At 40.8% G+C, this 26526-nt stretch overlaps 1 protein-coding gene across 1 annotated transcript; it reads right to left on the reverse strand.

The window, feature by feature from the left end:
- Positions 1–1103: 1103 nt before the first annotated feature.
- Positions 1104–25847, reverse strand: dapp1 (dual adaptor of phosphotyrosine and 3-phosphoinositides). Its single transcript, XM_039786767.1, has 9 exons — positions 25584–25847; positions 21335–21457; positions 19931–20064; positions 15686–15816; positions 13932–13979; positions 13718–13780; positions 12501–12586; positions 4538–4625; positions 1104–1716 (listed from the first exon to the last, which is right to left on the reverse strand). Exons 1-9 carry the CDS (start codon positions 25637–25639, stop codon positions 1693–1695), a joined length of 753 nt encoding a protein of 250 aa, XP_039642701.1. The 5' UTR covers positions 25640–25847; the 3' UTR covers positions 1104–1692.
- Positions 25848–26526: the final 679 nt, after the last annotated feature.

A 26526-nucleotide genomic window follows, 5' to 3' on the forward strand; every position in this document is an offset into this window, starting at 1 on the left:
TAGATAGATAGATAGATAGATAGATAGATAGATAGATATTATATTATCTGTGAAATAAGCATGTGACCCCTTTCAACTCCACCCCCCACCCCTTGAAAGAAGCGAAATTGAGAATCTATGGCTACGTTCCGACTGCAGGCAAAATTTTTTATTTTTTTGGGGTCAAGTGAGCAGGTCAGACTTCTTCAGAAGTAGTGGGACCACTCAAATCTTGCCCAGAAATGATTTTTTTCAAATCAGATCTAGACCACTTCCATATGTGGTCCTGAATCAGACCCATTTTTGATGTTTTCCTTTTAATGCTGCCGCAGTGTGAACAACCAAGGCGGAATTGATGCGACTTTTAAGTCAATCTACATCGACATTTGTCACAATTATGCGCCGGCGGGAGTTAGCCCGAGACACAGACAGTAAAGAAAAGGCCAAAATAGCCAGTTTGTCTCTCCTTCTCTTCATTCTTCTCCTCCTCAGCACCTGCTCATTACTTTTACAGCTGCCATTACACAAACATTTTGAAATAAAAGCGAAAATGCTTACTTCCTCCATAACCTCCCTAACTTTAGTGCAACAGCATACTTTTGCGCACGCGGGTCAGTTCGAAACCGCAAACAGTTCACACTGGAAACTGATACAGGCCACATTTTAAAAAGGTAATGTGAACAGCCAGACAAAAAAAATCGGATATGAGCAAAAAAAATACAAAATCTGAATTAAGCATCAAGACTTGCGGTGTGAACGTAGGACGGAAGATTCAGAATTGGAATGAAAATTGTTTATATCAATAAGATGGCCAACCCTACCTATGGTTAGCATTTCCCACATTATATTGTGTCGTGCAGTGTGGGACTCACACTGGTCGGGTCTTGACTCGGTCTCAACCCCTCCAAGTCTTGGTCTTGTCTTGGTCTCGATACACTCGGGTCTTGGTGATGACTTGGTCTCGGGTTTAGGTGGTCTTGACCACAACGCTGCCATCTGGTGGGCTCATTAAATAAAGACCATGATTAATGAAGCTTCATGAGGCCTACGCAGCCTGATACGTCTTCTTCCTCTGTCCCACAGAGCTCCATTCCACACATCAATGACCACACGGTTGCGCTGGGTGACATGTTCCATGAACACACGCACTTTTTTCACAGTTTATTTTTACTCAATCCTACATACACATTGATGCTGGAAATATAAAACAAACTACAGAGAGTAAAATAAGACAAGAAATGCATAATTTCCCTTCTGTTTAACTAATGTTTGCTAACAAAGAAAAGTGGCCAGCTGTTGCTGTTAACTATATATCAGTGAGCAGTTTCCTCACCAGTAGGAACCAATGGGCTTGGAGCTGAGCGCCACAGACAGGAAGTCAGAAAGTATTGAGACACAGGTTTTTAGTTTTATAGAATAATGCTAGCAACATCCTTTTAAGTAAATAGTTGTTAAATTAAATGATCATGTTAAACACGCTAGGAACAAACATCCTCTGGGTAAGAACAGCAGCAAAGTAAGACCGCTTCCATGCCACTTATCTCTGGCCTATCATAAGAATAAGTAGTTAGCCTCCAGTCAGTACACTGTGGGCCAGTGTTACTCCTACTGGAGTTTACTCTTCAGTTTTCAATGGTGCTGTTCTTCGTTGTTCCTCCAGCAGAGCGTCTGGGACGTCTTCTTTCCATCTCCAGGGAGTCCCACTGACAGCAGTCATCGACCTTTGCTTATCTGTGACTGGAAACAAAGAGAGTGTCCAATAACGCAGAATGCAGCTTAGTGAAATCAACTGATCTTCTAAATACTGTTAAGTTTGTTAGTTGTAAGCCAAGTCAACATAAAACGGCTGCTGCCACCTTCAGAACACTTGAGCTCAAGTCGCCTTCTTCTACGAGTTTGAGTTGAATAAACCGTCCCACTGAGCTTTCCCTTAAAACCATCAAATCAGTTTGTTAAAAAACATCTTGAGTTTATTAATAAATGTCCCTAGCCTAGAAATCTCCGTTGGCTTGCGAGCTGGAAAAACCAAACTCTGGTCAGGCCAATCACATCGTGTATAGAGTCGGTGGGTGGGCTTAGCATAAGGACGGCAGAGTTGCGACGGTTCCGCGTGAATTCCCTGCTTCTTGAAAACAAAGAAGATGGCGGCTGCTGCTGCTGTTGCTGCTGCTGGCGAACAGCGGTCTTTCGAAACGGCTTTGGCCGCGGCTCTGGAAGACTTTGAGAAAAGAACGAAGAACGGCACTGAAGTCAAATAAAAAAAAAAAAAGGAAGATGTGTTCGGAGTTTGGCCGACCGGATACAGCAAAAGTTGAATCTATCAACTAGCGTTGCTCTGGTTGGTTGTAGCGCTATCTTATTGCGTGCAGAGGGAATTTGAAAGACAACCATTTGTCCCGCCCCTCGGATTGAGCCCTGCCAATGGTGAGTTCCCAGACCCAACATCTTGATGTGGGTCTGGCTTGTCAGGCTAACGTTTCCCAGCATTCATAACTCTCCAGCTGGTTGAAATAAATGGACTAATCCTATGCTTAGTCCCCCCCCCCCCCACTGATGCAGCATTCTTTCACAGTGCAAACACATTTTCCTCAGGTTCCAGACACAGATTCAACAATCAACAATTCCAACAGATTCCAGCAATTACCCTCTCATTACAATCAAGCCCCCCACGTGACTGGATGAATTTCTGGTTGCATTTCCTTGTTACCTTACCTAACTTGTCCCTTCAGACAATACACACCAAACAACCCGGACAAATACGCTGTCAAAATATGGGCGGCATTCACAGTTTAGCTATGCCTAGAGAATGCAGGCATGAACTGGGAAAGCACCTGAAGAGAGAATCAGGGCATGAGGGTGGTACTAGACATGGCAGAAGGACTGAATGGTCATAGAATTGCATGTGATAACGCCCTGGGTAAGGAACTGCTGGAAAGGAAGTGTTGTGGCTGTAAACAATCCCCCCCACCCAAAAAAATGCAGCAGCGAGGGACTAAAAACTGAGAGATGAAAAAAAAAAACACTGAAGATCCAATTTCAACCGTGTATTCCTACACACGTAAAATACAACTAGTCCTGCAGTTACCAAATGTAAAATGACTTTGTGATGCGAATAATTGTGTGAGGGCGGCGAACAGAAAGTGTTCGCTCCCAGGCTCAACCCCCCCTCTCTGTCAAAGCCCGCAAACCCGGTGAACAGGTAAAGCAAACAAATATACTGTTATCACTTCTGCCCAGACCCCAGTGAACACGCCCACCACCTACAATATCAATGCATAATATATAATATTGAATAATATAAATGAGACCATAAACATACCATGTTGGAAGCCAAAGCTTCTGTAAGAAGCCATTAAAGCACCAAAAAGTTTTAGGTCAATCAGTGATTTTATGGTAATTTGCATATTTTTCATATTAAAAGGTTTTTTTCACATAAATGGGTATTCTGGATCTATACGATGTGTGTGTGTGTGTGGGGGGGGGGGTTATGTTTCATCTAAAGGGGTATTTAGATAGTCGACAAACAAAGTACCTGACAGATCAAATTGGGTGATCATTTTAATTACAATCATTTTCTGGATGTTTAAAGCTTTAGTGCGGAACCTTTTGATATTAATGAACATCCGTAACATTCAAGTGATCACAGAAGGCTTGTATCATGTGGACTAGAGCTGAAGATCTTTGCATGGCTCGGGCTTGACCCCCCCCCCCCCATGTTGCGCGGTTAATGAGCGGTCAGTTTATGCGTTTTGATTAGCGTGTAAATGGATGCTGAGGAGGTGAAACGGAGGCTGGCCTCTGGGGGACTTATTTTATTTCTGTGTTCCAACTTCCAGGTGGCCTATAGCCTACGTTAGTCATGAATAAATTATGTAAAAAAAAAAAAATTTATAAATGACTCATTCTTCACAAAAGGCAAAAGAGCTGTGTGCGTGCGCGCATTTGAATAATGTCGGGCTGTAAACGGGTTCGGGCTTTTAAAAAAAGCTGTCAATCAAAATGTACTTGTCGGGCTCGGGCCGAATTCTTTAGGGCTCGGGCCTTGTCAGGCCGAACTTTTAAGGCTCGATTACAGCTCTAATGTGGACAGTGCTGACAGTGTTGTTGTCATTACTTAGAATTCCACATGGGGGGCGACAGAAACTACGCGCTATATCTTTAAATCGCTGGGGTCAAATTGACCCCCAGGATAAAGGGTGTTAGTAAATGTGAGGATAACATGAGGGTAAAGTCCAGCAGTGGGCTTTTTTTTTTTTTTTTTAAACCAGCAGAGGATCAGCGGTGGAAGAATTAATTGGGTTAATATGACACAAGCTGTATGACATACTGTTCGCTCAAAGCAGAAATCCTCCCTCAGACAGCTACTGTGTCATCAAGTGTTGTAATTGTAATGCAACTATTGGCTAACATGACTGCGGGACCTTGCTGTATTTCCAGAGATGCGCAACACATTATCAATAGTTCTTTAATTGTTTTTTCCCCCCCTTTGCTACACTAGGATATGCTCCACTGGTGAAATATCCGACTTTTGTTAAACATGCAGTCTGAACAAACTCACCAGTTTCCACCTCAGGAGTTTGATCCACTCATCTGCCTCCACACCCGTCTTTGCACAAAGATAAAATGTCCTCTCAGGAAACACAAGGCTGTAGACACACAGATAAGAAGAACATATGTGAATTATTATCTAGGTTTAACGTAAAAGTCATGTGTGCAGACACAAGGACGTATGATTTCATCTCTTGTTTTTTAATTGTCATTAATCTGTGATTTGTCACAAACCTTCCGTTTCATAGTTAGGGTGTGGTTTAGATAACGCTACAGTGGGTACGCAAAGTATTCAGACCCCTTTACATTTTTCACTCTGTTGCATTGCAGCCATTTGCTAAAATCAAAAAAAGTTCATTTTATTTCTCATTTTATTTCTCATTTCTCTCAGCAACCCATCTTGACAGAAAAAAAACAGAAATGTAGAAAATGTTGCAAATTTATTAAAAAAGAAAAACTGAAATATCACATGGTCATAAGTATTCAGACCCTTTGCTGCGACGCTCATATTTAACTCGCATGCTCTCCATTTCTTCTGATTATTAAACTAACTAAATTATAGTTGTAGTCAGTGTTGAGAAAGTTCACTTCCTACATGAACTAGTTCAAAGTTCAGTTCACAAATTTTAAAATGAACTAGTTCAGTTCATACTTTAAAATTTTTGAACTAAGTTCACAGTTCCAAAAATGAACTAGTTCATAGTTCTTTTTTTTCCATATGTTGCTTCAGTGCAACGTGCTGTTTCAGGTTCGCTGTGGATGGGACTGAAGTGCAGATTTTCTTTTTGAAAGCCGGCGGGCAAAGTTTGCCCAGAAATGTAAGATTTTTCCCATCCTCACTGACCTAGTCATAAAACTTGTTTAAATGATCATACGACGCCTCCGCGCTGCTTCGTCGCCTCCGCGCTGCTTTTTGTTTTGATGACGCATGCGGCGGTGCGACACTGGTGGCTGGTGTTGCCAGACTTGGCAGATTTTTTTCTGCTATATATATTTTGGCCTGGAAGGCTCTATAGAAATCTGGCACCCTATTGAACGAAGTTAACCCGAGAGAGCGTGGCGTTCACAGACACCAGAATGAACGAGTTCCCAGTAACGTTCATCAGGCAGTAATACAGTACGTTCAGTTCACGTTCGCCCAAAATATGAACGAGTTCATGAACTTTCGTTCAATGAACGCGTTCAGGCACAACACTGGTTTTAGTAGAGGTCTAGACTTACTCTAGCTGTAAAGTGTCCCGAGATAACTTCTGTTATGATTGGACAGTATGAATAAAATTGAACTGAACTAATACCATCACTGCTTAGCTTACAACAATAGTCCATAATGTAAATTGAACCAGGTTTTGCATTAAGCATTCCTCCTGTTCATCCTGGCCATTAAAGGTGCTCTAAGCGACGTTGGGTGACGTCACTTCTTGTTGACGTTCGAAGTATTGTCAAACAAAATGGAGGCTAGCTTGCCCCTCCCTCCTCCTCATCCAGTCCCCTCGACCCTCCCTTCCCGTGCACTAACCCCCCCAACCCCCACCCCCAAATCCTTCTGGTTGGTTATTGGCTGGAACACTGTTTGTTATGTTTGGTGGTGCAGGTTGGCGCTGTTAGTTTTTGTTGCTTTTGTGGAGCCTGGGCTGTCTACAGAGACCGCGTTTTTTTACAGTGTGTTCAGGGGACAGGCAGCTAGTAGATAGGGAGGAGATGTTTGCTGTATGTGACAAAAAATGTTGTAGCCTAAAAAATGCGTGACATCGCTTGGAGCACCTATAAGCGATGGCGCTCAGCTGACCTACTGTACTCTGATTAAAAGACTTAATTTTAAATTCATTATTTGGAAATGTAACATTTGAATACAGTCTATTTTCCCCTGTAATTAGTTTCAAGCCACAGAGTTCTTTAACCAAACAAGAGATCTTTACACAAAACGTATTGAGATGATTTGGAAATAAGGAGTTACCCATCTATGGGTTCAGTTTGTCAGGCCCTTCATTGTGTGTTTTTAGACGGCTCGGTCAAGTTATATTTCCCAATAAGTTTAATGATGGGATAGATATTGGGTAACCACACATTTTTCAACCATAAAAAAATACAGCAGTACGATATCTCCATAATAAAACAAAAATGCTCTCACTGTTTCTTTTCCTTGTTGTTGTATTTAAGCCACTAAATATTAGTCGTGTATATCACGTTTTGTCACTATACAATATTATATCAATGCTTTGGACAACGATACAATATTTACTGATATCTTAAAAGTCTGCCGTGATACGATTTCAATTCAATTTAGGGGACTGCGACCAATACTAGATGATACATTTAACACAATCAGTTACATGTACATTTATATATTTACAAAAAGCAGCTAAAATGTGACAGTTTCATTACTGAGCTCTTCCAGACATTTGTATTAAAAACAAACTACTCTTTTTAATTAAACAAAAGAATAAATATAAAGTGGGTATTTCAAAATAAAGGCGGATGATGATGATGATGATGATGATGATGATGATGATGATGATGATGATGATGACGATGATGATGATATGTATCAATATTTTCACTTTGAATCGATGATGTTGGATCGTTGAGGATGTAATCGATATATCGATTCAGGTCAATGTATCGTTACACCCCTACTAAACATCAGCCATTAAATCTGGATTCATAACATATTCAGAAGACTCCGTACAGCGCCTCTTCTTCACCTCACACTTACAGAAAAGATTTTCTCTTTTTCTGCCGCCTCAACCTGGAATACACTCGAGCAGGATCTAAACCTGTCCAGCTTGATCCCACTAGGGGATACTTATTTTAAGTGTACTAGAAAAAAAAAAAAAAACATCTTTGGAATCTTGTTCTTGTTTTTAGTACTTTAGTGTTTTAAAAAGGTGCGTAGGTAGGATTGTGAAGATCCAGGACTTAGCCAAAAAATGTGAACATCGACAACTTCTCAGTCCCTCCCCACCTTTCCGCTAAAGCCCAAAATGGTCTCCTAAGCCCCTCCCCCCACAAGGGAGAATGAATGCCTGATTGGTGCATCTGAACAGGGAGCGGTGGATTTTTGCAAATCACACTACAGGCTGTAGGTGGTGCCAGAGGAGCTGGATTTTTTATTTTTTTTTATTACCTGCATTACTACATGTAGTTCTACTGGAACATAGGGTCAGTTTCAGCAAATATGACAGAAAGTTAGTTTTATAAGTCTTACCTACTGTACCTTTAAGTCTACTTGGCACTTTTTTTCCGTTTAAATATTGTATATAATAAATCTTGTGTATACTATTGTAATCTGTTTGTCTGTCTGTAACTGATGTAGTGTATTGTCCCAAACAGGTCTCTCTTGAAAATGAGACCCTGTGTCTCAATGAGATTACCTGTATAAATAAAGGTTAAATAAAAATGAAAAAATCTGACCACAAGAGGAATGCACTTATCAAAATAGTTTTTACAAGACTGCCATCAAATATTTACGCTTGGGTATCATTAAGAATTATTGGAATTATTATTGCCATTCTTTAAGTTTACTTGGGCACAATATGATTTATAATATTAAATGAAAAAATGAAAAAATTTAAGACAAAAACCTAAGCCACACTTGGCAGCAAGGCTTACATTTTTGTAATGCTGTTATAAGGTCAACTTAAAGAGAATAGCCTAAGTCAACAGAACGAACTGGAATCATATTACTGTACTTAAAATGTCCCACAAAGTTAAGTGAACTCACACCAACTCCGTTATTGTTTCAACAATTCATTTTTGAGTGAAGTTAAATTCATGCGAAATAGTCACTCCGTATTTTTTGGAGGATTAAGTTACGTTAAATTACTTCTTTTATTAAGATGTGCATTGTGTAAATGGGGTTATCACCTCAGCTCATGTACACTTGTCCTTCCCTCCCCCAGTTTCCTTCTGTTATTTAGCCGCTCACACTTCCCCTTTTTCAAACAACCCAAATGTCACATTTTGCTGCCACGGGGAAGTACGAGTGGCTGTGGCATCACACTGCAGAGCAGTGACTTGCTGTGACTTATAAGCTTTTTCTATGTCATCTGCACACATTTTTTTTCTTTTGTCCATACTGCATATGTATATCTTCATTACATCATGTATGCATGTTGTATTCATTTTGTCTGTGGTTGATGTTCATTTTCTATATTTCTAGGGTTACAACTAGGGTTATAACTAACTACTTTCATTATCGATTAGTCTGTCAATTATTTTAAGGATTGATCAGATAATCATTTGGTCTATAAAATGTCAGGTATACCCATTACACGTCTCTAAAGCTGACTTATTAAGATGTCTTGTTTTGTCCAACCAACAGTCCAAAACCAAAACAGATTACATTTACTATAAAGAAGAAAATATTAGCATTTCAGAAACTGGAAGTGACTTAAAAAGGACTCATTTATAATTGCAATTGTTGCAAAAGATCTCAACTCTAAGCACTACTCTTAGCCAGCCCGGTCTCATGGAAGTTCGTGTAAATGTGACGTTATTTGAATCTATTGATACGTGTTCACGGAGACGTTTTTGTCGGTTTTTACGTGGTGGACAACACGAAAATGTAAAGTAATGTATTTCAATGGGAAGCATATTTTGTGGCCACAGCACGAAATGGCAGGGAGTGATATAAAAAGGCGAAAATCCGCGCCCTTTCCCTGTAAGTTTTTTCCTAAACCCAACCTCCGCCATCCCGTTATTGTGGGGCGTCCCCAGCGGGCCGCTTCGCGGGCCGTCTCGCGGGCGCCTCCCGGCTTATGGAGCGACCTCTTCCCCGAGAAAATAACGTGACATTTACACGTAAAAAACGAGAAAAACGTCTCAGTGAACACGTATCAATAGATTAAGAATAACGTGGACATTTACACGAACTGCCGTGAGACCGGGTTGTCTTAGCACTACTTGCCTCAAAGTAGGTGGCTTACTCATAGCCGCTACTAGCTAGCTACCACTAGCTTCCTGCCTAAAACCCCTTTATCGGGCTTCCGCTTACATCATCTGTGGCCCCCACCTCTTCACCATCACCACCTCAGAGGGCCTGCCTGCTACGGCCTCAGCTCCCTCCACCTCCCCAGTCTATCATCTGCTGCAGCCTCAGTGGATACAAACCTCAACTGCCTCAACCATCAGGCTGTCACCGGCTACAGCCTCAGCTGCCTCCATCTCTGGGCTGTTATCTGTTATCATCACCAGACTTGTCGTCTGCTACAGCCTCAGCTGCCTCCATCTCTGGGCTGTTATCTGTTATCATCACCAGACTTGTCGTCTGCTACAGCCTCAGCTGCCTCCACCACCACCACATTTGTGGTTTGCTACGGTCTCAGCTGTGGCCTCCACCACCGCACTGGTCGTCTGCTAAGGTCTCAGCCAGCTGCCTTCATCACTGGACTTGTCGTCTGCTACAGCCTTAGCTGCCTCCACCATCATCAGGCTGTCACCGATTACAGCCTCAGCTGTCTGCAACACTGGACTGTCATCTGTTTCAGCCTCAGTTGCCTCCACCACCGCTGGGCTGTCGCCTGCCTCAACTCACCTTTTGCTACACAAAGCTGTCTCTCTAGTGTTTTAAATATGAAGCTTTATCTAGCCTTGTTTATCTTTCTGATCCCCCTTCACAGTGGGGTTGTCAAACTGCAGTCAGAGAATGAGTCCACCCATATGCAGTTCCCTTATGTAGTCTCAAGGCCCGAGAACTTTCCCATTGTCCATTTAAACCAAGTCACTCATTTATGTTGGTTTACAAGACTACAAATCTACTAAACCTTCACTGCCTCTCCATTTTGAAGGATTGGTTCATTGTCTCTGCAGACTCACTCCCTGCCTTTTTAATATCATTAAATTCTAGATCTGGCACTTTCTGCTACAAATCAGCTAAGTCCAGACTCCTTGTAATCTCTGGAAATGTTCAGCCTAATCCGGGACCTGATAGTTTTACGCTATGTGATACACCTGAAGATTTTAAGAGAGTTTAATGTCCAAACTGGATATGGTTAATTTATGGGTCAGGTCAACGGATGCTGACGTTGTTTTATCTGAAACCTGGTTGACAAAATCTGTCCTTGATAAAGATATTGGCATCGATGGTTATAATGTGTATCGCTTTTTGCTAATGATGTGAGTGATCACTGTGTGATTGCTGCTGTTAGACACAAAAAGGTACCCAAGTCTATGGAGGAAATATTTATTCATAATTCAAATTGAAAGTCCAAAGATAAATTGAAAGTCCAAATTAAAAATATTTTTTTTTTTTAATTTTCCATTTGGCTTTGGCTTTTGAATTTAATATTTGGCTTTTGAATTTCAATTTAACATTGGCTTTTAATTTTCATTTAATATTTGGCTTTTGAATTTCCATTTAACATTGCCTTTTCGTTTGGACTTGACACATGTCAATGTAAATGAGGAGGCGTGGCCCAAAGGCTGGTGGGAGGGTCTGAAATGAAAGGGGTGCAGAGGCACCTTATGAACAGCAGGGGGAGCTTACTGCTGAGGAGCACACTGTTGAGCGTCTGTCTGCAGCTTCACCACCAGGCTGGCTTGGCCTCTTATTTCACATGATAGAAAATGATGATGTAGGCTAAACACAAACGACATTTCATGCAACAACCGTGAAGTTTTCATGTAGTTACTATAATTGGGCCCGTGTTAGTGAGGACTAGATTAGGACTAAAGCTAATATTAAAGCTGATTCTGGTTGTGTCTGTTTAAAACACGGACTCAGACAACTTCTCTCTTTTGATGTTATATTTAATTAAGCAATAGTAGAAACATGGGTGTGGGTAGCTCTGCTTACGTGTGTTTGTGTGTGGTCAGATCTCGAGGACACACACACAATCTCATCCGGGTAGTCAGTCATTGTCCGAACTGCAACCTCTCCTTTTTCTTTCGCTCACTTTTGTCTCCGGGTGGTGCGCGCGGTGTGAGGTGCGTGTCCGCGCTATTCTCCAACATGGAGCCTACTCACAACAATCACTCCTGATTGACGGCCTTTTGTACAGCCCGTGTAGGCTACTTTTTCAGTATTCGAACTAGGGATGTAACGATGCATCGTGAAAGACTGTAACCGGTTGAGATAAAAAAAATGAATGGCAATGTAATTTCTTAAATGGCCTAGGGCGTAATCTACTTTAGATTTCACTTGTTTGACTTCAGATGTCACTACGTCTTCTTAAAGATTTTTTATTATTTATTTAGTTATTTTGATATGGGACTTCATTTAAAAAATCTAATTATAGATAAAATATAAAATACAATTTAAATTGCACTTTTGATATGAGGAAACATCTGTTGTTTTGTTTATACAGATAAAGGAATATTTTTCAGTCATTTGTCTGCAGCTCATTCTGTGAAATTAAAATTGTGAATTGTATCGAATTGTGCCTTGTCTGTACACTTGTATGTTTCCCATTGATAAAATTAAATACCATGTTAAACAAATATGTATATACACTGATTTGATTACAGCAACATCCCCAATCACAACGGTCTTTTAAATGCACACTTCTCTTTTATTCTAAATAATCAGATAACATAGCGTGTGGGTGTAAGCTGCCACTTTGCCTCTACAACAGCCCTGTTTAGCCGCAGAACATAATTGAATTGTTACTTTATTTCAAATAAAGAGTATGGCTCCTATTGAAGGATGAAACACGTGTGGTCGAGTTTTCTTATTGTTTGGTTACAGGGTAACCTTGGTTCTCTAAGTGAAGAGACTATCTCTCCAGGGCAAGGCCGCTCGGACACCGTTCCAATCAATGTTAATCAGTGAACCCATGCACACTTGGGCCTTTTATGCCCAAGTGATATAAAGTGATATCCACGTCAACTGCCCCAGTGGGTCAGTCCCCCGCACATATGGAATATTTAACTCTGTTAAGAGAGATAGTCTCGATACGATAGAGATCCACTTTTCTTAATGCAGAATCCCTGATGGTGCATCCTCTCAGTGCTGATCCTTGACTGACATCACTTACCAGAAACAGTTGACTCTGTCCTGAGAGTAGTCAAACTGCACTGCAGAGCAGGCCCTCAGATTCAGGGTTCGAATGGGCTCCTCACACTGCAACATAGAACTACAGCTTACCCAGTTTGTCTGCTGTGACTAGAAGTAGCTTAACCTCAATACAATAGAGCTCAACAGCGTGGTTCCGGAAGTAAAAATCCAATTGATGTACTCCATAAGGATTTTGATTATCAGCCATAATGTTTAAACTATCAGAGGTAGACTGACCACGAGCTACGAGGTTATGGAACAAAAGTTTCTGCTCCTGTAGAAGCTATAAGTCCGTATGAAATCAACTTTGTTTTAAGAAAAACATGTTTTATTTGCAATCTTATGGAGATATACTACACTACCCACAATACTAAGCGTAACAGCGGCGTCTCTGATTGGTCCAACTCGCTGTTACCATGGAAACGTTTACTGTACCCGCGAAACCACGAATGGCTAGATCGAGCTACCTTTTAAGTTTATGATAGTTTCTGTACACAGTCTTTATATAAGCAATTTTTGAAACGTCAATGGAACAAATGAATGGGGAAAAACACTTTCCGGAACCACAGCCGTTAAAAAAGTGGACTCTCACTGTTGAGCTCTGTTGCTCTAATCAGTCCCTCCAGAAAAACGCGATTATGCAATCGCATAATTCAATTCAAAGTCTGCATATTTATGCGGGGGCCGCATTTTTTCCAAATACGCTGCACTTTTGCCGCATAAATTGATGATTTCTGCGCTAAATATGTGGGGCTTCCATGATCCCATAATCCCCTAATCCCCATTCGTTGCAAAAAAGTCCCATATATCTTAGCAGAAAGTTGAAAAACGTTGTGATTACTTCACACAAGAGCAGCCATTTCCCCCTGTTGCCATGGGAACGTTATGAAGGGATGTAATTACGCGACGTGAATATCATCGAAAAGCAGGATGTTGGGGAAATCACTTTTTTTCCTCTTTTTCATCAAACCGCAGTTTTTGCAAGTTCCCGCAATTTTTGCAAGTTCCTGCAATTTCATCACATAAAATTGCATAAATATCCCGCATATTCCATCGCATTTTTTAAGAAAACATGCCGCATGATCAACGATTTTTGCCCGCAACAATCACAAAAAAACTCCGCATTTTTCTGGAAGGACTGTCTAATTATCTGAAAAGTGAAGTTGTGAAATTGCACAAAGCTGGAGAGGGACTTACCATTTTGTCTTTGAAGTATTTGAGTTCATATCTGTTGAGTGTGAACCATCTCTGTTTCCAGTTCTGCAAAAAAAGTTTCACAGTGGATATATTTTTAATATCACCTCAGTCTGCGGTCAGTGTTCAGATACTGAACCACTCCTGCTCCGCTACAGTTACAGTTACATTTTCAACTACACGTTTTCTGATAAAAGCGGATTTCCACTGCTCTTACCTTCACAATAGCTCCTTGTTTCACCAGATAGCCTTCCTTTGTGCCCAGCTGAAAAGACACGCTTTGTGTTAGTGGAAACATGGCTCTACATGGCTCTAACTTTCGAGGTTAATTCTGGTTTATTGCAACTTGGATCTGGGCCGAAATCATCTTAACTCAACTTACTCGCTTTCTTGGGAGCTTTCAACCACATATCATGGTTCTTCATCAGTGAAGGAAGATGTTGGCTCATTTGTCATGGGGTTGGTTTAGTCCACAACACAAGTATGGAACAGGTGGTTGTATATGGTTGGAGGCAGGGATGGAGTACTGGAGACGTGGACTCGGGCTTGAGTCCGACTCAAGATCGCTATTCTCTGGACTCGTGACTCGACTTGGACTCGCTCACTGATGACTTGGACTTGGAAGTTAGATTAAGTTTCTGACTACTTTAATGTGTAATAGGTCATACAAATTTGATATAAGATATTGATATAGTACATTTAGTTTGTAACGGTTTAATACAGGGGCCAGTGATGGAGTACTCGAGTCCTGGACTCGGACTTGAGTAGATATTCTCAGGGAATTGTGACCCGACTGACTCGAAAACAGGTAATGGTGACTCGACTCCTCCACCACCTCTTGGACTTGAACTCAGAATCGAACACTGGGGACTCTAGACTTGACTCGGACAAGACAGTTGGTAACTCGACTACAACACTGGTTGGCGGTGGTGACCGGTGGTCTCTGGTGTCAGATGTGAATGACTCTTGGTCCAGTGGAATTTGTGAGTGCTTCTGGTCTGTTGTTCATTCAGTCTCTTGTCCAGTTTCCAGATACTTATGTTAGAGAGATGTTTCTGGTGAACTCTGTTGGGTAGCAGTGCGGTCATGAGTCAGGGTGGGATTCTCTTCATCCACTCCTTGTACCCATTGGCCCTGATGGCCCACCGGACAGCTGCAACTGCTCCTCAGATCTCTGCAGGGTAAATCCAGACAGCTAGCTAGACTATCGGTCCAATCTGAGTTTTCTGTTACACGACTAAAACAACTTTTGAACGTACACGTTCCACCAAAACGAGTTCCTTCCCGAGGCTATGTTGCAGCGGCACCGTGGCACCGCCCAAGACAATTGTGATTGGTTAAAATAAATGCCAATAAACCAGAGTTTTTCTCCCATCCTAGAATGCAATGTGGAATAGCCAGACCCTCCTCCGCAGCGCTGTGGGAGGAAGGACTGGCAATGCGAGACTACATCCTCACGGACAGATGTTGTGTTCGGTGTATGAGGGTCCTCACTAGGGCTGCAACTAATGATTATTTCCATTGTAGATTATTTTCTCAATAAAATAAGCTAATCGATTTATTTGCGCAGCTCTGGTCCTCACCTCTGATTTTTATGGTGTGAGTGGTAGTTAGAGTTGAAATTGAGTGAGTTTTCTGTAGGGCTGCACAATTAATCGCACTTTTATCAAAATTGCAATATGGACTAGTGCAATTTTCCTGTATACTGAGGTCTCTTGTGGTTTGATGATTAAAAAAAATCCAAACTCAGGTTGTGGGATGACAACTGAGCCAACAACTCCAGTGGCTGATTAGTTGAGAGAGATGTGGTTGAATGCTCAGCTCTATGCCCCAGTTGAGATAATCCAGAACTATCTTTCAAGGCTCACGTAAAGAAAGTGGAGTTTGAGCCCCCCTGTAGGTCACTTTGGTCACATCACAGAGGTATTTCGATATGATTTGGCATCAGCTGCTCACAGATGTGTGTCATACCGATGGTGCATTGGGCACCAGATCGTTTTCTGTGCGGCCCGACTGCAACGCTGTGTGAACTCGCACAGACTCGTAGATGGATGGCTCCTCCACGCGCCACGGGTACGGGCACTTCAGCACGATCAGGGTTCCTGGTTCAGAGGCAGAGGAGGAGGTTACAGGCCCGACTACGTCACATTAAAAACACAGAAGAAATACAACATCCAACAACACAACAGACGTGGTAAAAGACCTACTGCCCACTGTCAGCCCCTATGTCTCATCAATTATTAACCGCTCATGGCCACTGGTAATTTCCCTTCCTATTTTATGACTATAGCTACTATTATGACAGCACTCCAATTTGATAGAATTTATTGCCACACAACGGACGTTTCGTGGAGCGCTCTTCCTCAGCGTGTACACAAGCAATTATAAACAATACTCCCCACACAGGTTTAATTATATACAACCAGCTGGAGTAGACCATCCACAACTAGGACATCAATGTGAGGGAGTCACAACCAATCCAGATCAGGCGCGCGGTCACGGAAGGCTTGTATCATGTGTACGCGCCGACAGTGTTGTTGTCATAACTTAGAATTCCTCATGGGGGCGGCAGAAACCACACACTATAGCTTTAAACATTAAACATCCTTGCTATTTCGACAGTTCTCCAACTATCCATTTTGTCTGTATACATCCGAGGCGCTACAGCTGACCCGACCCCAAAACTCCATCTTATTTTAAACAGGTTTTTCTGTTGTTGTTGTTGAATAGGAAAATGTGAAGTGGGGATTTTACAACAATGCGTGTTGCAATGTTTCAAGTGACATTTGTGCGGCATGCAACACTGGAAAATCAACCTTCAAAAGTATGTTATGGGTTTTAAGCAATCCTGTAGTACCTGTCTGACCGCTGGCATGTTTGACTTGTCTCTGAGTTATATAATAACATTCTCTCTAAAAATGAAGATACTAATGAACATTTCTATCCATTTGTCTGCCTCTGCTCTTTTTTGTAAAACAGGTGCAGTATATAATAGCCGGCAAATACTAATGTCATCCACAGAGGATGAAGAACACTGAAATCTTATTGATTCATCCTCAGATACAGAAATATCTGAAAATTAAAGTCACAAAATTGAATTCTCTTCATTTAATAAAATTCTACTGGAAGACAGTTTGGAGGACCACAAGAAAACTTTATTAAAAGGGTAACTACCATTTATCTTCAACCTGGACCCTATTTTCCTATGTTTTTGTGTCTAAGTGACTGATAGGAACAACAATCTTTGACATTGGTCCAGTATAAAGCGAGATGGCTGCAGTCGGCAGTGACGAAACAAGCTACAATGGACGTTAATAGGGCGATTGTGCAGCTTCTATTTACGTTCACAAACATGCTCGTTTTGCCGCTGACAGGCTCAGATTAATATTCTAAGTTTCTGACAACATTATGGAAAGGATTCTTAGGTCGACCTCTCTGTTGAAGAGTAAGATCCTTTTTTTAAACATAAAAACATCCGCAAAATTATGTGCGCTAAACCCACCAGACTCCATGTAAATAAACAGTAATTTTAGCATCGTAAAATACACTTCATTTAAAGTTGACAGAAACATACAAAACTATGAAAAGACGTTTTGGGTCGTCTTTCCACTTTTCCAACCATCACAACTCTAGTTTTGGTTGAAATTAACACATAGTTTACTGGTTTACATGAGAAAATATGTTGGCTCTATTAAAGATGTTATTTTAAACAGGTTTTTCTGTTGTTGTTGAATAGGAAAATGTGAAGTGGGGATTTTACAACAATGTGTGTTGCAATGTTTCACGTGACATTTGTGCGCCATGCAACACTGGAAAATCAACCTTCAAAAGTATGTTGTGTTTTAAGCAATCCTGTAGTACCTGTCTGACCGCTGGCATTTTACATTTGGGAGTTTGACTTGTCTCCGAGTTATATAATAACAGTCTGGTGGGTTTAGCGCTAGTGACCTAAGCTGTTTCTGGTTAAAGGTCCCATGACATGGTGCTATTTGGATGCTTTTATATAGGCCTTAGTGGTCCCCTAATACTGTATCTGAAGTCTCTTTTATATAGACCTTAGTGGTCCCCTAATACTGTATCTGAAGTCTCTTTTATATAGACCTTAGTGGTCCCCTAATACTGTATCTGAAGTCTCTTTTATATAGACCTTAGTGGTCCCCTAATACTGTATCTGAAGTCTCTTTCCCAAAATTCAGCTTTGGTGCAGAATTACAGCCACTAGAGCCAGTCCCACAATGAGCTTTCCTTAGGATGTGCCATTTCTGGGTCTGTAGCTACTGAGGAGGAGAGGGGGGGGGCAAGGTGGAGGTTGCAGGTGTGGCCTTGACCAACTGCCACTTTGCTCGTTTGAAAGCCATGATGTCTCTCTTTCTATTAGGCAGGCCAAATTCTCTGGGCGGGCAAAGCAGAGAAAGGGGAGGTAACCTTGCTCCTTATGACCTCATAAGGAGAAGATTCGTGATCGGCCCATCTGAGCTTTCATTTTCTCAAAGGCAGAGCAGGATACCCAGGGCTTGGTTTACACCTATCACCATTTCTAGCCACTGGGGGACCATAGGCAGGCTGGGGGAACTCATTTTTCATTTTCATGCCATGGGACCTTTAAAGAGGTTTTAAAAAGGCCTATCTCCGTAGGGATCCTTTCCATAATGTTGTAAGAATAATAATCGGAGCCTTTTAGTGGCAAAAAAATCCCTTTTAGTGGACCAAATTGACGATGCACATTTGCCCCATGGGGTTACATTGCAGCCTGGTCTGTGGCTGCTGGTTACAGCGTTCACGCTTAATACTGGGCCAATTTCAAAGATTGTTGTTACAATCAGTCACTTACACACAAAGAAAACATAGGAAAATAGGGTCCAGGTTGATTTAAAAAAAAAAAAAAAAAATCACTGTTTAATGTTCAAACCCTGATATGTTACGTCACTAAAAAGGCCATGATGTCTTCTACCAGGGACACGAGCTTTCACCCAACAGCCTCAGAAGTAAGAGACTGAAATCCTCGGGCAGCTTTGGAACGCCGTGCCTGGCCTGAGTGTCTCAGGCTGGCGAGCTCATTAGCATATTTTACATCACTTCTAATTATTAATATTGAGTGTGTGATGCAATACACTTTGTTAGCACTTTGTAACTCTACTTTTTAAAATGTCAAACTACTGCCAGTTTCAATGTGCGGAAGACGATTAGGGCCACATTGAACTAATGTATTGACGTTTTTTGTTTTTTTTTTCAACATACGTTTTGTGTAAAAAAAAAAAAACAGTAGTGTGTATCTTTTCAGACACACTAAGCTGAAATTTTCAACGTCACTTCCTGAGAGCTTCCTTGCCGTTGAAGACGCGTAACCATGGTAACCCCTACTGACCTCCGCTCCGGCGGCCAGATAATGCTTACATTACTTAAAGGGTTAATAACTAGACCAACAGTCGTTTCAAGGTGCTGTAGGTAGGACTGTGAAGATCCAGGACTTAGCCAAAGAATTTGAACATCGACAACTTCTCAGTCCCTCCCCCCTTTCTGCTAAAGCCCAAAACGGTCTCCTAAGCCCCTCCCCCCACAAGGGAGAATGAATGCATGTGCATGAGCAGTGATTGACACACAGTTAGACACCCCCCCCCCTGGCCCTGATTGGTGCATCTGAACAGGGAGCTGTGGATTTTTGCAGTCTTACCTACTGCACCTTTAAATATGCAGAAATGTAAATTAGCAGGGTTATTGACGTTACAGAGCTCCTTGGTTTCTGTCCGTTTGTCGGTTATAACGTTTTCGTTACTACCACATTGCATTGTGGGATATTTATGCAGGCGTAGTGTCCAGTATTGCATACTGTAATATTTTATCAGCAAAAGAATGCAATTCGCGTACTATTGGTTTCATACTAAGCTTTCGGACGTACAAAAAAAAATCTAGTTTTAGCCTACTAAATATAGCATGTTAGTATGGAATTTCGGACGCAATAACAGTATGTACATTTTTCACATTTGGCCCCAATCCTCTTCCGTATCTCCTATGTGAGCCTTTCCCACATTTGTAACACAAAGTTGAGCTGGAACAAGCGATTTCTTGTATGACCTCGAAGAGGCTCAAAGAAACTATTACCTTCGCTGTGAAAGCAAGGAACCAGAAAGACAGCCAACCGAGCAATACGTTGTTTCAGTGTATGGGCTGGTGACATGCAGTAAGCTTGTTAGGGAGACGATCTGAAGCGCTGCATACCTGTGTCGCTGCCCAGCAGAGGCTGGTTAGCGAAGTGGTTGACAAAGTCTTGAAGGGTTGCGTACTCGTTAAACCCAAACGCGTAGCCGTTGTCTTTGCGCGTCACGTGGAAATGCTTGACAGAATCCTTCGCCCTATGTGTCAAATGACAAACACACATTTAATGTTGCACTTTGAAAGTGGTTGACATGCAAAAATATTCAAATAACAAATACTTCATCTTCAGGGCTGGGTATCATTCAAAAATGTCCGGTACCAATACATGGTAGAACAACCCACCTACTGTGCAATATTAAATATTAAATATTTAATACTATTGATAATATTGATAATACTGTGCAATATCTGTATACTGTGCAATAGCATTACTCTCCTTGTCCAATATCTATTCCTCATTGAATAGGATCACTACTATAGGGCAATATTCAAATAATGTGCAATAACCCACATTGCATATCACACTTTATATAAAACCATATATTTTTATATGTAAATTATATAGCGTCTCAGAACTGTGCACCTTACCCCCCTTTTTGTTGCACTACTTATTTTATTCCATGTTGTTATATTTATTTTACGTACATATTGGCACTGGAAAAGGAGTTGCTTTTAAGCTCATTGTACATGTGCATAGACAATAAAAGGCATTCTATTCAATACAGATACCATGACTTTGATACAGGTTCCTGAACAATACTTTTAAATTTTTTTTTTAACAATTTCATTAAATCCATTTTAACAAAAAGAAATTACAAAGTTAGGGCACAAATTCTTTATTTATTTATCATTTCCTACTACACGAGCCCCGTCTCGCCGTGTAACGTTAGACGGCCAACCACAAACCGTTTTAGATCTTGGTAGAAACACGCTGCATGCTCATTGGCTCACTGACGCTGATGAGATTTACTCCTTAGGTATTAGCATCGGGTCTCGAATGAGGAGGCATTTTTCGATACTCGATACTAAGGAGGCAATTTGATCGGTGCCTAAAAAGGTATTGAATTCGATACCCAGCCCTAGTCATTTGAGTGTTATGTAAGTATTTGTTAGATTGTTTCCCATCTTGGTAATGGCGCAGGCTTGAGACATGCTTGTTTATAACAGCATGTACATGTAGCTAGACAAAGTGCTATATTCACACCCCTACTTTTCTGTGTAACCCGTGGATTAAAAAGTATATCCACTAGGGGGCAGATCAGGGCCAATCCATCCCATCTGACATCAGATTATCTATTTTTAGAACTTTAGATTTTGCATTATGGATTGCGATTGGTTTAAAGAAATGCCAATAAATCAGAGCACGTTTTCCTCCGATCCCGGAATGCTATGTGGACTAGCCAGACCTTCCTCCTCCGCAGCGCTGCGGAGGAAGGTCTGGCAAAGCAAGACTATAGGCAGACTGACCTGACAGACAGGGCGAGGCAGCCCGGTCCCTCATTACTGTTTCTCAGGAGATAACTTCCATCGGTCCCATTGGACAAGAGAAGGGCCTCAGCAGCATGGCGCGACAGGTCATAGTGGTACCACCTTCAACAAATAAACAAGAAATATCCTGCAAGTCAACACGGACGTGAACTGAGAGGCAATCTTGATCCATTCAATGCATTGTGCGGAAAAAAAAAAGAGATCATCTAAGTTGCCACATTCTTCCACCAGCATGATCCAAAAAGAAATTTATAAACCCACAAAGTGTGCCTTTCTCTCCCTCTTCTCCTCTTCCTGTTCTGTGGGAGATGTACAGTGTACACACTGGTCCACATCAATCACAAAAAACTCCTCATTTTTCTGGAAGGACTGATATTTGGGTCCCTACTGTATTTTGTAGGTTTATATTGTGCATATTTAGTGTGTAACTCTATGTTGTCTCGCACGTCCAGGGGCGATTCTAGAATCAGACCTTTAGGGGGGCTCAGCGCCTAATGACTAAGTGCATTGAACAAATTAACAACTGGATGTGCCAGAACTTTCTTAAATTAAATGACGAAAAAACTGAGGTGGTTGTTTTTGGAGCAAAAGAGGAACGATTAAAAGTCAGCACTCAGCTTCAAAACGACAATGTTAAAAACCAACAGACAAAGCCAGAAATCTTGGTGTAGTCGTGGACTCAGACCGGAGTTTTAACAGCCACATTAAGACAATTACAAAGTCAGCCTATTACCACCTTAAAAATATATGAAGGGTTAAAGGATTTATGTCTCAGCAGGATTTGGAAAAACTTGTCCATGCTTTTATCTTCAGTAGACTTGACTACTGTAACTAAAAAAAACCAATCTGGTAGCTGCAGCTGATTCAGAACGCTGCTGCCCGAGTCCTCACTAAGACCAAGAGAGTGGATCACATCACTCCAGTTCTGAAGTCTCTACACTGGCTTCCAGTGCCTCAAAGAATTGATTTCAAAAATACTTTTACTGGTTTATAAATCACTAAACGGTTTAGGGCCAAAAATCCATTTCTGATCTGCTGATGGAAATTAGCCTAAGGATATAATCTGGCATATTTACATTTGTGAAAATGTTCATCAATATGTATTGTCCCCTTTTTCTTTGAAAAAAAAAAAAAAAAAAAAAAGGAATATTACTACACTATGACCCGCCCAGACCTCTCAGGTGGTCTGGGACAGGTCTGCTTCCTGTCCCCAGAGTCAGAACTAAACAGGGGGAAGCAGCGTTCAGTTTTTATGCTCCACATATCTGGAACAAACTCCCAAAAAATTGCAGGTGTGCTGCAACTCTCAGTTCTTTAAATCAAAGCTAAAGACCTTTCTTTTTGATGTTGCCTTTCTTTAAATAACTGTTCATTTGTTATACTGAAGTTGCATTGATGACACTGTATGACATTCTATAACTGCTTTTTAATGTTTAATTTCTTATACTGCACTGTAACTTTTATTCACGTATTGTATCTCTGTTCATATACTGCACTGTCAATTTTATTCTTGTCTTTTATCTAGTGGTATTTTTGAACAGATAACGGTCATATTTCGGAGAATTTCTCCAACGCGAGCGTGTCATAGATTAGAACTCAAAAAACACGGCTGTGACAATAGACCATCCATACAAGGACCACGTCTGTGAACTTGTCAGATATTTCTGTGACCTTATCAAGAGACAGACCGTGAACGGTCCCGGATTTAGCGAGGTTTACCAAGATTAAACTAAGCTTTGTAGCGACGGCTACGTCGTAGTGAAAAGTAGAACTACTGCAATCTTGTAATGGGTAACGAAAACATTCACTTTATGTATTTTTTTTCGTCTTTTTTAATAATTTCTACCTGCACTTTTAATTTGTGTTTTAATTGTTTTTTAACTGCTCTTTAATGTTTTATCTAAAGCACTTTGAATTGCCCTGTTGCTGAAATGTGCTATACAAATAAAGCTGCCTTGCCTTGCCTAATGAGAATGTGACACGGATACAGCGCCTTGCAAAAGTGTTAGTCGAACGGACCATGGGAGATTTCAAGGGACAGTTAAGCTCACGTTGCACGGCATTCGTCATTCGACTGGTCGTGACTGTTTTCCCAAGATGGCGCCTGCCTGTATACGTGAACAGTACTGTCTTTCTAAACTATCTTTTTAATAAACTCTCTGTACACTTCCAAAGTTCTCAATGCTTCGGTTTACATGTAGGGACTCTCATTATGCTACCGTGGAAGTGTGGTGCTATTTTGAGCCTTGTTAGTGGTATAGAATTTTACTTTACCCGTGCCCCGACGACTAGCGTTATAAGCTAATTAGCGGTTTGCGCTAAAAGTGGTCACATTCGATTAGCATGAAAACAGATCCCAGAGAACTGTCAATCTCGGTGTTATTAACCCCTAGGTTCATTTTGCGCCAAATTTTTCCTTTAAAAGTTCATTCTTAACCCTTGGAAATAGTAGTTTCAACTTTTCCACTGATGAAGACAGCTCTGAGAAAAGCTTTTAATGCTCAGAAATATCAATTTGGACTAAAATAATTCTACTGAACGATAATGGGATATTGTCATAATGCAATATCTCTTACAATTAGAAACTATAATTTTGACTTATTGCCCAGCCCTAAGCAGGAAACCACATTTTTTCAGAAGAAATGGGGATGATTTACGCAGTAAACAAGCCTCAGACTGCAAGACTGATGCAAAGGAAACTAGTAAAGGGATGTGAAAGTTCATTAATTTGCATTAACGGTTGCTCAGAGTTGTGTAAAAAAAAAATTTTTAAAAACCCAAGCACTTCTGAGAGTATGTGTAAATGCTTAAATCGTAAAAAAGGCCTTATTCGGAATATCCAAACGGAATATGCTGTTTACATGAGCTGAATCAAATCCGGAATATTGTCATATTCGAAATAATAGTGGAATAGGCCTATTTGGTGTGCATGTAAACATAGGCCTACTCACTGAGGTGGTTAGTGGCGGTGTTATTGGACTGATTTATAGCCTACTGAGAGGGGTTTCTTTAATCAAAAAGGAGGGGGGGGGGGAAGAGAAAAAAAAAAAAAAAAAAAAAAAAAAAAAAAAAAAAAATATTTTTTTTTTTTTTTTTTTTTTTTGTGTTTTTTTGTTTTTTTTTTTTATTTTGTAGTTTTTGTTTTTTTTTTTTTTTTTTTTTTTTTTTTTTTTTTTTTTTTTTTAGGGGGGGGTATTAGGGGAAAAAAATGGGGGGGGGGGGGGGGGGGGGGGGCTCAGGCCCTAATGAGAATGTGACAGGATACAGTGCCATGCAAAAGTGTAACGTTTTTGTCACTTTTTCCGTTGTTTTTGTCACTTTTTTTGACATTTTTTTCCCTACGTTTTTCAACTTTCTATTATAAATTTTTCTTTACATGCTATAAAATTGAATAAAACACCCAAATCCAATGAAAGTAGTGAACTGATCATTTATTTAACTTGTGAAGATCCGTTGTATGGAACCATCCACGTTATTCTGTTTTACAATTTGGTTGAAAGAAACCCACAACTTTTTGAAAATGGGTCAGATTTGACCTGAGGACAACAGGAGGGTTAATAATAATAATAATAATAATAATAATAATAATAATAATAATAATAATAATAAAATAAATCATAGCTGAGCCATTTCATTGGATTACATTACATTAATAAAATCTGTTGCATTTTGTACCTTGAGGATTAGGCCAATTTTTTTTTTGTGTAGCCTACCAGCTGCACACTGAACCTAACACATAGGCCTACTTTCTGACAAGGAACTTGGCAGTTTTGTGTTATGGGAAACGGAACATCATTAACATAAGTTAAAACCTTCCCACGGCAACTGTCTAGTAAAGTATATTTGTAGCCTATATAGGCTATATGGAGTCCAGAGAACCTGCAAACACCAACTATTTTATTACTCTGCAAAGTAACGTTGGTCGCGAGCCGTGGAAAACACTTGAAAAGTGAATGTTTGGCACTGTTTTGTAGGGAATTATATAATGCCGATTTTATCAGGACAGTCTGCTGTTTTGTGACCACTTTGAACATATCTTCTAAAACGTGTATATTTTTGGGAATAGGTAAGAATACATTTAATTGCACGATTTGTAAACGGAGTCTGGTACAGAACGTCAACCGGGGCTCGCGACTCGTTTCCTTCTAGCAGCGTAGCGTTTTCTGTGACAGGTAAAGGGCAGAAAACTGAGAGAACATCAAAGTACTATAGTGTCACACAGTCTTACCCCAAAGTCTCCAGCTCGCTCGAGTCCTCGGAAGACGCATCACTGTAGAAACTCATCTCTGCGCGAGGATCCAGTTCGGTCAACACCTCAAAAGCGTCGCGATCATCTGAAAGTACAGCGACGACAGACAGAAGTGGAAGCTGGCAGCCTCAGGCACGCCCCAGGGGCGATTTTATGGTGCGTTCTTTTTGTCCACCGAAGTCGTTTTTAGGATCAGACCTTTAGGGGGGGGCTCAGCCCCTAATCAGTCCCTCCAGGACCACGCGAATTCAACCTGTCACCGTGACTTTGGCGCAACTCGCAATTTTGACCAATCACCGCAACTTTTCCGCAAATTTGACCAATAACCGGAGTGACTTCAAAACTTAAAGTACTTTATCACACGTTTGAGTGTGTGTGTGTGTGTGTGTGTGTGTGTGTGTGTGGTGTGTGTGTGTGTGTGTGTGGCCAGGATAGGAAATTAACTAACAATGTAGGCTAAAGATCAACAAGCCACTGACACATATGTTCAAATTTGATTCATTCAATAAATTATAATTTTTTGTCTTAAATCCACCATCCATTTACATATTATACCAACATTTGCAGCATCCTGAGCCTTTTTGGTAAGGCTACTAGGACAACTCAGCCCAGAATAGTTTTATTCTCCCCGAAACAAGTTATTTATTTTTAAGGAACTACAACTTTCACTGTCTCCCGCAACTTCATTGCAACAAACATACAAAAGACATTGCAACTTTTATTGCAATTTTTACAAAAGCTCCCGCAAAATTAGGCATTTTGGGCTGCAACAATCTAAAAACAAATCCTGGAGGGACTGCCTAATGAGAATGTGACAAGGACACATTGACACATTACCTCACTAAATCAGTAATTTCACTGGATAACAATGTATGTATTATTATAACAGAGGATAAATGGAAAATACTGAACATATGAAAAA

Source organism: Perca fluviatilis, chromosome 20 (assembly GCF_010015445.1).
Source record: "Perca fluviatilis chromosome 20, GENO_Pfluv_1.0, whole genome shotgun sequence".
Taxonomy (NCBI): Eukaryota; Metazoa; Chordata; class Actinopteri; order Perciformes; family Percidae; genus Perca; species Perca fluviatilis.